At 35.4% G+C, this 12713-nt stretch overlaps 1 protein-coding gene across 2 annotated transcripts; it reads right to left on the bottom strand.

Moving 5' to 3' along the window:
• Positions 1–129: 129 nt before the first annotated feature.
• On the bottom strand, positions 130–12713 carry LOC128238922 (baculoviral IAP repeat-containing protein 7-A-like). Of its 2 annotated transcripts, none has more exons than XM_052955254.1 (7): positions 12558–12713; positions 6427–8221; positions 5955–6151; positions 5516–5552; positions 4341–4466; positions 3634–3924; positions 130–3448 (listed from the first exon to the last, which is right to left on the bottom strand). In XM_052955254.1, exons 2-7 carry the CDS (start codon positions 7754–7756, stop codon positions 3258–3260), a joined length of 2172 nt encoding a protein of 723 aa, XP_052811214.1. In that variant the 5' UTR covers positions 7757–8221; positions 12558–12713; the 3' UTR covers positions 130–3257. The 2 variants fall into 2 exon arrangements, with proteins under 2 accessions (XP_052811214.1, XP_052811215.1); XM_052955255.1 differs by having other exon boundaries at positions 12637–12696.

Raw genomic sequence — 12713 nt, 5'->3', positions numbered from 1 at the left:
TTCTTATAATATTATTATCTGCATTTATAAATTTAATCATCGGAAACTAATAAATGCCACTTGCAACAAACTTGACAATTAGTTGTGAGTTGATGCTGTGTACACACAATAAAAGACAATACAGGATTTTGATTGTTTTATTGGTTATATGGAAAACAGATTACAATAAACCAATTTCAAATGGGTACATGGGCTTATTAGCATAAAACTGCATGGTCGAGTTCCTAAATCCAGCCATTTTTAGTGTATTTTGTTCACTTTATTTCTTTATTTTAAAAGGACTTCTTGAAAATTTGACATATACTATCTTTTTACCTCAATGTTTACCAACCAGTCTGCGTACCAAGATGAAAACAAAATTGTACCTAAAAATTGAAATTTTGTATAATATGAGTCGCCAGATAAGTCAATGATTTTCTGTTTCAGTGTAACTAAATTATAAATATGGACCAATTTCCAACCATTTAAATAAAAACAACAAAAACAATGTTATCATTACAAATAAAATACTACCGGTATATAAACATGATTCTAACACAATACTGCAAATTTTTATCAAAACTGTATCCACAAATTCTGCATGGGCCTGCTATCACCTTTCCCCTTGTGATGTATTTTTATAGCATCATGTTAACAAAGTGTTATCAATGTTAAATAACATCATACAACAAGGGTGTTGGAGGATATATAAACATGTTTTGACATACTCTCTCTGTTGGTAAATATTGGCTTCAGCCCTCTAGACGGGGTGGCCGGAATTTAGGCACAGGCCTGTTTTTGGTATATGACTAGTAAACTATCAGCAACAACTCTATCTTTACTGTACACTGTTTTAGACATAAAGACAAAATATCAAACTACAAGAGATTCTATGCAAATCAGGGTATTGCACTGGTGAGTGTAGCAATCTACCTACAGAAATCATGATCAATATTATAACACCAAATCACAAAATTATACATACATAAACTAACAAATAACATAGGGTCACAATGCGTGATCCATATTATAACACCAAATCACAAAATTATACATACATAAACTAACAAATAACATAGGGTCACAATGCGTGATCCATATTATAACACCAAATCACAAAATTATACATACATAAACTAACAAATAACATAAGGTCACAATGCGTGATCCATATTATAACACCAAATCACAAAATTATACATACATAAACTAACAAATAACATAGGGTCACAATGCAATCTTCCATCATTCGCAAATCTAATGCCTCATCTTCGTTTTTTAACAAAATTAAAAGTAACTTTCTATGAACACTTTGAAATGAGGTAATTACATTAAAAAAAATAAATACAACAGCCTGGTCCACAAATAAAAGATGTGCATTACATTCTATGTTTCATTACTTCACATATAGAATCAATACAGATTTTATTATTGAAAATTGCTGGTATAGTTTGTTCAATACAAATAGAGTGAACTGCACCACAGTCAGGTTCACGAAGAAAAGAAACTAAGCATATAAAGTATATCCCCCATAGTATCCCTTTGTTGGCAGGACTACTGTACACACAGAATACCATGAAGCTTAAGTCCTTAAATGTATGCTGCTACTGAAACTGCATATCCAATTCCAGTAAAACATCAACCCGGGGGAAAGGCAATTATCTAAATAGTATATTGGTGGGTTTTTTTATGCTAATTTGAACCCACAAGGATAAATTTGCTTCTGTAGGGGGGTGGCATAATTTATAAGTGCTTTCCCCCCGGGTGTTATATGTTTAAATGGAATAGCCCTAAGCATAAATAACTGAAATAATTTCATCAATATATGCACAACACAAACTTCATTCCTGAGGCCCTTAATAATACCGTGGTAGTTTAGCCTCACTTAAAGCCCATAACTTTACTGGGCTTCACCACAGACAGAGCCACAGGTGCATAACTTCACATGCTGAAAAATATTCTTGTAAACCTTTCATCAGACATACTTCTGGAGATTTGTGTGACAAGGAATTGTTACAGACATACAGATGGACAGACAACAATGCCTAAAACAATGAGTCTTTCTTCTGTAGAAGGGGAGACATACTCATTAATTTATAAATAAACTATTCACCTGATGCACTGCACCATTAAAGACAAGCAATATCAGGGTGTGCATAATACATTGAAAACTAAATCACCAACATGATCCACCATAAACATGGTATAAAAGTCATGCAAATAGTTCTAATATCTAAAATCATTCCAAAAATTGTCAATAAACTATAGAGTTTAATGGGCAAGAACTTAAAAAGGTAAAACACAGAATAATGACTATCAATCTGAACAAAGTGATATTGAACATCAAAGCAAAAAACATACATGTACAAATATAACTCTAACAAATGTATGAATTAGGAGCATAATTAATTCCATATTTTATACAATTCTGCCTTTTAAGCAATTTATACAAAATAAAAATGTAATAATATCATAACACCTTTACCTAAAACTAATCATACAAGCCAGACAAGTGGGTTTTCTCCGGGTACTTCGGTTCCCCCACAACACAAGACCACACTCTCATGTAATATTGTGACAATGAGAGTGATTAATTTAAGTTGAAATAACTTGTTTCACAATCGTTGTAAAATTATAAGTATAAACTAATCATATAGAAGCAAAAGGCTTATCACAGAAAAAAAGCAAATCAACACCCCTTGTGCCATAAATTTTAAAATAGTATTGCGTAATATCTTATAAAAGAAACATTAACAATACATGTACATGTTACAACCTAAATGCAATTAATGTTAATGCAAAAAAAACTTGCAATGCATAATTTGGTAAAACTTTACTAAAAATAGCAGTCAAATGATTTTGAATTAAAAATGTCACATTCAGTAATGAAACAGACAAATAAACAAAATACATAAACAACAGAATGGAGCACTATTAAGTAAAATATATATATACAAAGAGACAAAATGAAATGGTTTTAGCACATGGACAGAAACACTTTTATGAGTATAGATAACACCCTGCCACATGGCAAACCATACCCAACATAGTGGCCCTGCAAATATGACAGTGTTGAAGAGCTGGGCTACAATAGGCAGGTCAAGACACTATTCAATGTTAGTGTTGACAGCTCCTCATATCAAAGTCCTGAATATATGACACAGTTGCAAAGCTGGGTCACAGGCTGAAGACACTATGCAACGTAAGTGCGGACGGTTCCTCGTATTGTTGCTTGCAGAGAAGACACAGTTGCAGAGCTGGGCCACAGGCTCAAGACACTATGCAATGTAAGTGCGGACAGTTCCTCGTATTGTTGCCCTGCAGATAGGACACAGTTGCAGAGCTGGGGCACAGGCAGCACAAGACACAAGGTGGCCACAGGGCAGGAACACGACATTGGCATCAGAAACCATGCAGATCTTACACAGACGCTGCTCCTTCAGCTCCTGGTTCTCTTTGGCAAGGTCACCTGCAAATATGAGATATCAAACCGCTAAACATGGACAAGTGTCATGGTAATATAGTTATTTAATAATTTTGAAGTCATGTCCAACAAGTTTTCACATATAAAAACAAAACTACCATAATCATTGACGCTATGACATTACCTCGCTTACAAAGCACATGTAAAATCTGCTAATTACTGGCTCATACCATGACTATCGGCAGCCTCTTGTGCTTGGGGTATGGTTGAAGGCATGTCCGAAGAGCTGACATCAGCTCCACTTGAAGCTGGAGGTTGCAATTCACCTTTGGACTGGGAACCTGTCACTTCAGCTGGTGCATTCTGGGAGCCTGTTGCATGCTGGGAGTAAGAAGGATTCTGGGAGTTCATAGTGGTTTTAACATTATTGGAAGACAGTGGATTCTGTGACTGGCTAGCCTGCTCTGCCTCCATCGCAAAAGCTGCCTCTAGCAAAGCTGTTCCTGATGGAAAGTCATCACCTGTAAATACAATGTTCATGTCAAAGTGTTTTTCTAGCAATGAACTCTAAAACTATATTATAAGATTAGTTTTAACTATTGAGCTTTATAATTGTGAAGACAGCTACAGCTTATAATCATAAATGAAGTTTGAGTGTTTTTCCTGGCTGAGAGGTCGAGTGCTCCAAGGGACTCACAAAACCACAGCCTCTTGAGTGTGAGATGGACATCTACATCTCTACATCATCACTACACCATCATATCCTCAATAACTCACCCTGACAAAATTACATGTATGCAATAGCAAATAATATCCAAGGAAATTGGCTTTGATGTCTAATATAAACATAATTATTTAACATATACATTCCACTTATATCAGGAAATAAATTAAGTGCAAAATGAGGCAGATTCAAACTAAAAACACATTAATTTACCAGTTTCCATGAGCCGTTTCCTGATGGTGGTCATGATGATGTCTCGACTGACAAGTCCCTCTATCTTGCGTACATATGGGCTGTCCATCCGTGCCCTCACTTCACGTTCCTCAATCTGGTACGCACCTTAGGACAATGTAACAAACATAGACTAGTCATTTGACTGAAAATGGTGTTAATTTTGGCTTGATAGTGTGGAAATTTGGTCTGTGTTCCCATAGTCTTTTGTTTAAAGAATACATGGTGGTCTATTGTTCAACTCAAAAGATCTGCATTTATGTTTATGTCATTGTTTGTTTCAATAAAGTGCTCTGATGGGAAGTCATTTAACCGATGAAATACAAAGTTACATTCATCAGCTGTCCTTTTACACACGCAAAATATTATTAATGCTTTTCTTTCTTTAACAATATTTACTCAGGTGTTGAGAAAATACAAACTTTAAGTGTGATGAATTGAAATGTAAATATAAGAATTGATCACTTGTTTCAGTAAGTTCATGCTGTATAAATGCTGAAGGGCAGGCTTCCAAATTTCCCAAGAATTTCCGGAATTTGCTAATGTGCCCTCCTGCATTCATACAGCATGAACACATAAACAAAATGTGATCAATCTTTAAATCAAACCATGTCACGAAAGACATTTGAAGACATAGATAATTTGGAGGAGCATACACACATAGATCAAAAATTACAATCTGACAGATGTTGAAGCTTGTTCAAAATTATTTCACTAAGAGATATAATTCCTAAACTACTAAACCCAGAAATATGGCCATTTGGCCTTGCTGATAATATTGGGACCCCTTATCAATTAACGTATTGTACGATCCCTTTTCAGATCATTATCACTGAGTTACGATATATTTGGAAACAAATTCTAAGATTGAAGAAATTAGACAAAGTTAATTTTCATAGAAAACTTTCAAGTAAATATGTATAATACCAATATATGAAACCAAAATAATCTTACAATGTTTGTCACACATTTGTTTATAGGGCAGATCGTCACCGTGTCATTGGTCAAATGTGTATGTACCCTTAGCTTATATGCAAAGATTTTGAGCAGATTTTGAGCAGTTTTTCACATGACTCCACCATTTGTGACACTCAGGATGTGGGAAATCCTCAACTTTTGTGTTAAAAAACGATCAAGCTAGAAATAAAGCAACATACCTCCAATATGCTCGGTTCCATCAGCACCTTCATTGTCCTGGAAAACACACATGACTAGGCATTAAAAAACCTACCAGCATCTGATAGAATAAGAATCAATGAAAAATTAAAGTTAAAATTAAATACATAATAAATCAAAAGTATATCTTTCTGACATGTAACAGTTTTTAAAGCATTTAATAATTGAAATCATGTTTGTACAAATAATCCTTTTTATACATATGGTAGTCTATTAAGTGAGAATATATAGTCAGACATCTATTTGGTGTGCTGAGTTTATTATGTAATAATTCATATATATAAAATGAATTGTTGATCCCATATTAAACTGCCAATCTTCAAAGTGTTTTCTGTGGACAATCATAGGCAATTTCAATATATAATGAGTTCATGAGAAAACTTAAATCATTGACTGAACTATGACTCTATTGAAGCATACCATCTGTTGATTTGCAGGTGGTTCCCACTCGCCACCATTTTCCTGGACAACCCGGGCCACAAACTCCTGACCTTTGACCTGAATGACGAAGGGGCAGCGCGGGAACCAGCGGGCATGCTCCCTCCATGGATCGTCTTTTGGGTCCCAGTTACGCAGTCCGCCATCACAGAAAAAGCACTTCACATTGTCATTGAAACCTATCCAAATATCAGAACAACATGCTCCTTATTTTATGATTCTTATTCGAAATTTGAGCAAAACAAAACATATATTTATTGAAAGAATATTACTGAATTTACTGTATAGTATTTAAATCAATAACAAAACACCTCATTTGAATAGCTGGTTCTGCTGTCTTTTAGTAAAATAGCACTCTGCATATGCATGCATACAGTTTTTATGCAAAATGAAAATAAATTTGGTCTGTGATAAAACAAGGTTCTATTAATCTGTACAGTCTTAATAAACTTACCTGCATACCAGAAGCCTGCCTCAGCCAGCTGCTGTGGTGTCTGGTGTTTGTATGGGAGCCAGCTCTGGAAGGAGGCAAGACGCTGGGCCTCAATGGCATACTGCGGGTGCTTTGGCCGGTCTGTGACAATACCCAGACTCTCTCCCTGGTTTTTCAGTCTGCTCAACGCATCTGTAACATTATTCATACTTCTGTTTGTGAGAGAGCCACCAGGCGGAGAGCTGAGGTCCAGAGGTAGAGGCACATTACCAACCTTCAGTCCAAGGACAAGAGGACATCGGGGAAAATGTTTCCTGTGCTCTATATGAGGCCTGTCACCTTCTTCCCAGTTCCGTAGAATCCCTTTACAGAAAACACACTGTGCCCTGTCAGCAGTCCCAGTGTAATAGAAGCCATGCTTTGCCAGGTCAGAGGCAGATACAAAGGCATTGCTGGGCCATGTGCGGAAAGTCTCTAGTCTGTTCCTTTCAAACCTTAGAGGACCAATACTGGCACCTGTAGGAGGTGGAATGTCCTGGCCCCTTCTAGCGCTTACTCCTGGCAATGAGAGTGAACCAGACCCAGTTTGCCTTCCTGGTGAAAGTCTTGATTCCTTCTTGTCTTTTTTGCTTGTCTTCTTGCTATGTTTCTCCTTCTTTGACCTTTGTGAAGCTGGTTCAGAGACACAATCTGCGACATTGGTAGTATGGGCGCTTGGTCTTCCATCACTTATATGTCCACTTGAACCGCTTCTTAGAACATTTTCTGAACCAGCAACAGTTCTCAAAACAATAGCATTGTCACTAACACTGTTGGGTAAAGTTCTGTTTTCATTACTTGCACCAACCTTTACATCAGAACCTAATCTTGTCGGTAAACTGTGTGTTTCAAGATCTGTTTCATCACGTAACACTTCAGCATCAATACTTACTGCTGTATTTTCATCTAACCTTTCATTAACATTCTCATCATCTATTGCATCTGTACAATCTTCAATAACACTATTTAGCCGTTGGATGTATTCTGATTCCCCATTCGCACTCTCTATGCCAAAAGGAACATTTTGTTCATCACTTTCCTCAAAGAAGGCACAGTCAGGGCTCAGAGTCCTGTGTATATCCACAGGGTTATCGCTCTCCTGCCATTCAGAGCGTTTGATCCCACACAGATAACATGTCACCTCATCCTGCAACCCGGTGTGGTAAAATCCTGCTTTCGAAAGCCTTATGGCAAATACAGGACTCTCTGTCGGCCATTCTTTGAAACTTGCTAATCGACAAAATTCAAACTTTTTATCTTCATTGCCTTGAAAAGGTGGTCCTTTAATTTTTCTTTCAAAGTATACATTCATATTATCAAGGCACACATTTCACTATTGTTGTTATTAAAAGAATCTCAGACTGTTAATGTTTAAGTGCTGAAGGAAACAGGAAAATACTTGTCATAATGTCTCCAAACAATCTTAATGAAATGTTTACGCTATTTTCTGTCAGTTACTCTGGCATTTTTATAAGGATACATGTGTCGAGGATTTGGTCCCTGGGTGCTGGATGTAAGCAGTATCAGTGTGCCATATTCCTGCTGATGAAAGCTGGTGCACAGCCATTCAAGATCTTAGAGAGCTGACAGTTGGTAAAGAAAGCTATTGAGTAGCATTAATTTGCTTTTATATTTAATTAAAATCAAAGCTACATGTTAGAGTGTATGCATCTCACATCATAAAGCCTTCAGGGCTATCACAGAATCAGGGTCTTTCTCCTCGTAGCCTCAGAGACAATACCAGTTCTCCCCTCCCCATCATTATAAGTTGTTGTGCCTGAAAAAATACAACTGAAATGTGGTAATTAGGTTTACAAGTGTTTAAACAACGGCATTGACCGAATTACAATAACAAGCGTGACCCTAGGGTATTAAATGCTTTAAATTTAAGCACAAGAAAAGTTGAAATTTGCTGACTACATCCTGGTTGTGTACATGTTTTTGTGATGGAAATGTGTAACACATGAACAATATATTTATAAAATAAATATTTGGACAGAAGAATTTTGGACAATTTTACAACTTTTAGCAAGAAATTGGAAAAAAAAATTTGATTTTTTTCATTTTTTATGTAACACTTAAACAGGTCCTATATTTTAAGGTATTCTGTAAAATATAACTCTGTCTGATATCTAAAGTACCAGTGGGTGAAAAGGACAGATGAGATTTTTCAACTCATTTTGGAATCAACATTATAATTTATATATAATTTATACATTTGACATTTCATACGAAATATGTATCCATGTAACGCTACAACTCTCTACCATTTAACACTGGGCGAAAGAATATATAGTAATAGTATGCATTAATGTTGAATAATAATGACAAAATTGTTCGATATATACCTGACAGTGATCTAAACTGGATTGAATTTGTCATTACTGGTTAAGAAGCAGTTTCTGATGGAAAGCAGTTTCCGACAAATCGCTTTTTCGTGTAATTTCTTTAGATCTTCATAAAGAAGGTACTGCAATTCAACTATATGGTAAATAGGCAATCAAAAGTTGAAATTCTTACCGAGACACGTATTATATATAAAGTAACTTTTATCATTATTTAATGTTTATTTTTCATTTTGTACACAAACTTGCATGTGGGGGATCGGCACACGCAGCGTGTGAACCTAATTTGCATATCTATGAAAAGCTTGAAGGTTTTCCTTAATTGACTTATACAAACGATGATCATTGTGTACATATTTGTGAACACTGTTGTCGTGCTTGTTTTGCACCCACATTCACTTAAATGTATACAAACACAAGTTTCTATCAGAAATGAATCAAAATATCATTGATATTCAGTGTCTGCCTGATTTCGAGTATGAATTGACTTTCGTAAATTTAATGATTTAAATTTTTTCGTAAATGCTGAAGAATTGAATAATTTTTCTCTTATTACAGTCTTATATTTAGTATATTAAATAAACCGATAATAAAAGCACACAATAGGCACCTTAAATCTGCCCCGCATTATATTTGTCGGAAACTGCTTCTCATCACAAGATAATCAGAACAGTGAAAGTACCCTCATTGCGCCCCTATTAGATACACTAAATGTGACGTCACACATGTGAAAAATATATCGACAATAGCAGCTTCAGCTGAAGTTATCTAAAATGTGAAAATTTTTAGTAGGTATTTAAACACATATAAATAATTCAATAAAAACGTATAAAAACTGTCGGAAACTGCTTCTCAACCAGTAGAGTCGTTATTTTCACACAAATATATTCTATATACCATTTTAAACATGTACACTGCCTATCAGATTTGTCCCAGATATCAGGATACTTGATAAATAATCAACACATGTAAGTGATTAATGATATCTGAACATGTTTGTTATTTTGCATAATGACATAAATAATAAATATGTGTTTAATGGTAGTCAATAATATTTTCCTAGAAATTTAATTAATAACGGAGATCATTTCAAAATTGTGGCCGCAAGGATTCTCTGAGCAAGGACCATTTGCTACTTTTTGCTGGGATGGTATACGTCACGAGTCTGCCATAGTAAAAAAAAAATCTTCAAAACTCGTTGACAGCCATTTAGGTGGACTTATAATATACAAGTAAGATATATATATATTTATAAATGTATCTGTACAAACACGGAACAGTAACAATTCAAATAACTGCACATGGACATTTTTTTTGATATGGTAAATCCTTCATATACTGGCTAAGGTCACAAATCCGAACCCTTTTTGAGGTTTTTCACAATTATTTTGGAGAGATTTTGTTGTAATAAGTTAAAATTGCGTATGAAACATCTTTGGTTAATGTGGCAAAATCTGTCAAAGTACAGATTCACGATCTCATCATTTTTATGTTGAAAATCGTTCATTTTATGCACCAGTCAATTGCAACCACGGCCCCCACAGTTCCGGGGATATACCGGGTATAGCCGGGGAAATGGGCCATGTTTTTACCTTTCAGGTAGCCCCGCAGTGCCGGGTGAATGCGGTGGTTTTGTCTTCGCGCAAAATATAGCGGGGAATGGGCCTTACCTAGGGTCCCTTGGGTGCGGGGGCATTTGGTGGGGATTTTACCATAAGTTTGTCCCTGTAGGGCGGGGATTTTACCCGGGGTTGGCTGGACCGAAAGTCAAAATCCCCGCTATTCCCCGGACCTGGGGAGCCGTGGTTACAATTGACTGGTGCATTATAGACAGTAATTCACCCTTAAATTTATGCTACTGGTTGAGAAGCAGTTTCCGACAGTTTTAAAACGTTTTTATTGAATTATTTATACATGTTTAAATTTATACTAAAATTGTTCACATTTTATATAACTACAGCTCAAGCTGCTATTGTCGATATATTTCTTACATGTGTGACGTCACATATAGTGTATCTAATAGGGGCGCAAAGAGGGTACTTATATTGTTCTGATTAGCTTGTGATGAGAAGCAGTTTCCGACAATTTGAATGCGAGGCATATTTAAGGTGCCTGTTGTGTGTTTTTATTTTCCGTTTATTTAATAAACTAAATATAAGACTGTAATAAGAGAAATTTTATTTAATTTTCCAGCATTTACGAAAAATTTAAACCTTAAAATTTACGACATTCAATTCATACTCGAAATCAGGCAGAGACTGAATATCAATGATTTTTTTTATTCATTTCTGATGGAAACTTGTGTTTGTATACATTTAAGTGAATGTGGATGCGAAACAAGCATGACACCAGTGTTCACAAATATGTACACAATGATCATCGTTTGTATAAGTCAATTAAGGAAAACCTTGTAGCTATTAATAGATATGCAAATTAGGTTCACACGCATCCCACGTGCAAGTTTGTGTACAAAATGAAAAATAAACATTAAACATTAAATAATAAAAAGTTTCTTACATGTCTCGGTAAGAATTTCAACTTTTGATTGCCTAGTTACCATATAGTTGAATTGCAGTACCTTCTTTATGAAGATCTAAGGAAGGTACGCGAAAAAGCGATTTGTCGGAAACTGCTTTCCGTCGGAAACTGCTTCTCAACCAGTATGGAGGGCACAAATACCGAACACATGAAAAGCAAAAATACATGGTCATACAATTATAATTAATAAGTATGCTATATTAAATAAACACTTAGCTGCAAAGTTATTTATTGTTTCCGAGGTTTTATAAAACATGAAACTCACATACATGTAAAGCGTGATTTCTATTTATAAGTATCTTGAATAACATAACTGCAAAACCTAAAGATGCGCGTGCGCCCTCTGAAGTCATTCCCCTGTGTGCTACATTTTGATCTTTAAGCATATAAACATTGATTGGCATTTTTTAGGAAAATACTCAACATAACAAGATGAAACGTCGCAAGTGTTAGTGTGACCAAGGCAAGCCTTTGTATAGCTACAATAATGAGCGATCAGGGATACTTTTTCTATTATTTTGACATTTCTTATGTATCCCTGTAACGCTACAACTCTCTACCATTTAACAACGGGCGAAATGATATACTGTAATAATATGCATTGATGTTGAATAATAATGACAAAGTTGTTCAATTTTTATCCGACAGTGATCTGAACTGGATTTAATCTGTCATTAGAGTTGTTATTTTCACATTAATATATTATGGGTCACGAATACCATTATACATGTACACAACCAGTCAGATTTGTCCCAGATTTACCGATATCGGGATACTCGATAAACAATCGACACTTGTAAGTGTTTTATGATAACTTAACATGTTTTTTGGGCATACTGACATAACTTAATACGTGTTTAATAGTAGGCAATAATATTTTCGTAGAAATTTGAATTTATAACGGAGATAATTTCAAAATTGTGGCCGCGAGGATTCTCTGCGCAAGGACCGCTTGCTACTTTTTGCTGGGATGGTGGACGTCACGAGTCTGCCATATTAAGAAAATCGTCAAAAGACTCGTTGACGGCCATTTAGGTGGACTAGCCTTTGTATTGATATAGATCATCGATTAATCGATCATGGTAAACAAACACATGTTTTAGCTGGTGTGCGGGATTGGTGCCCTGTTCCGAAATGTGACGTCAACCAGTAAGTCTGATAAGAAGAATCCAGGATATTGAACGTGCATTATTTTAGTCTACTGTAAGAACGTTAGATTTTTTAACATACTTTTTTTCATTTAGAGATGTTTCAAATTCAGGAGAATGTCACATAAACCTCAAAAAGTATTTGAGAACTACTCGCCTACTGGTATAGTTTTTTGAACACAGTTTCTGATCTCGTTCCTTTTCATGAAAATTAAAATAATAATTTTAATTCTACAAA

Source organism: Mya arenaria, chromosome 6, assembly GCF_026914265.1.
Source record: "Mya arenaria isolate MELC-2E11 chromosome 6, ASM2691426v1".
NCBI lineage: Eukaryota > Metazoa > Mollusca > Bivalvia > Myida > Myidae > Mya > Mya arenaria.
Note: the sequence above shows the minus strand (reverse complement) of the source record. Positions and strands in the feature narration are given on the sequence as shown.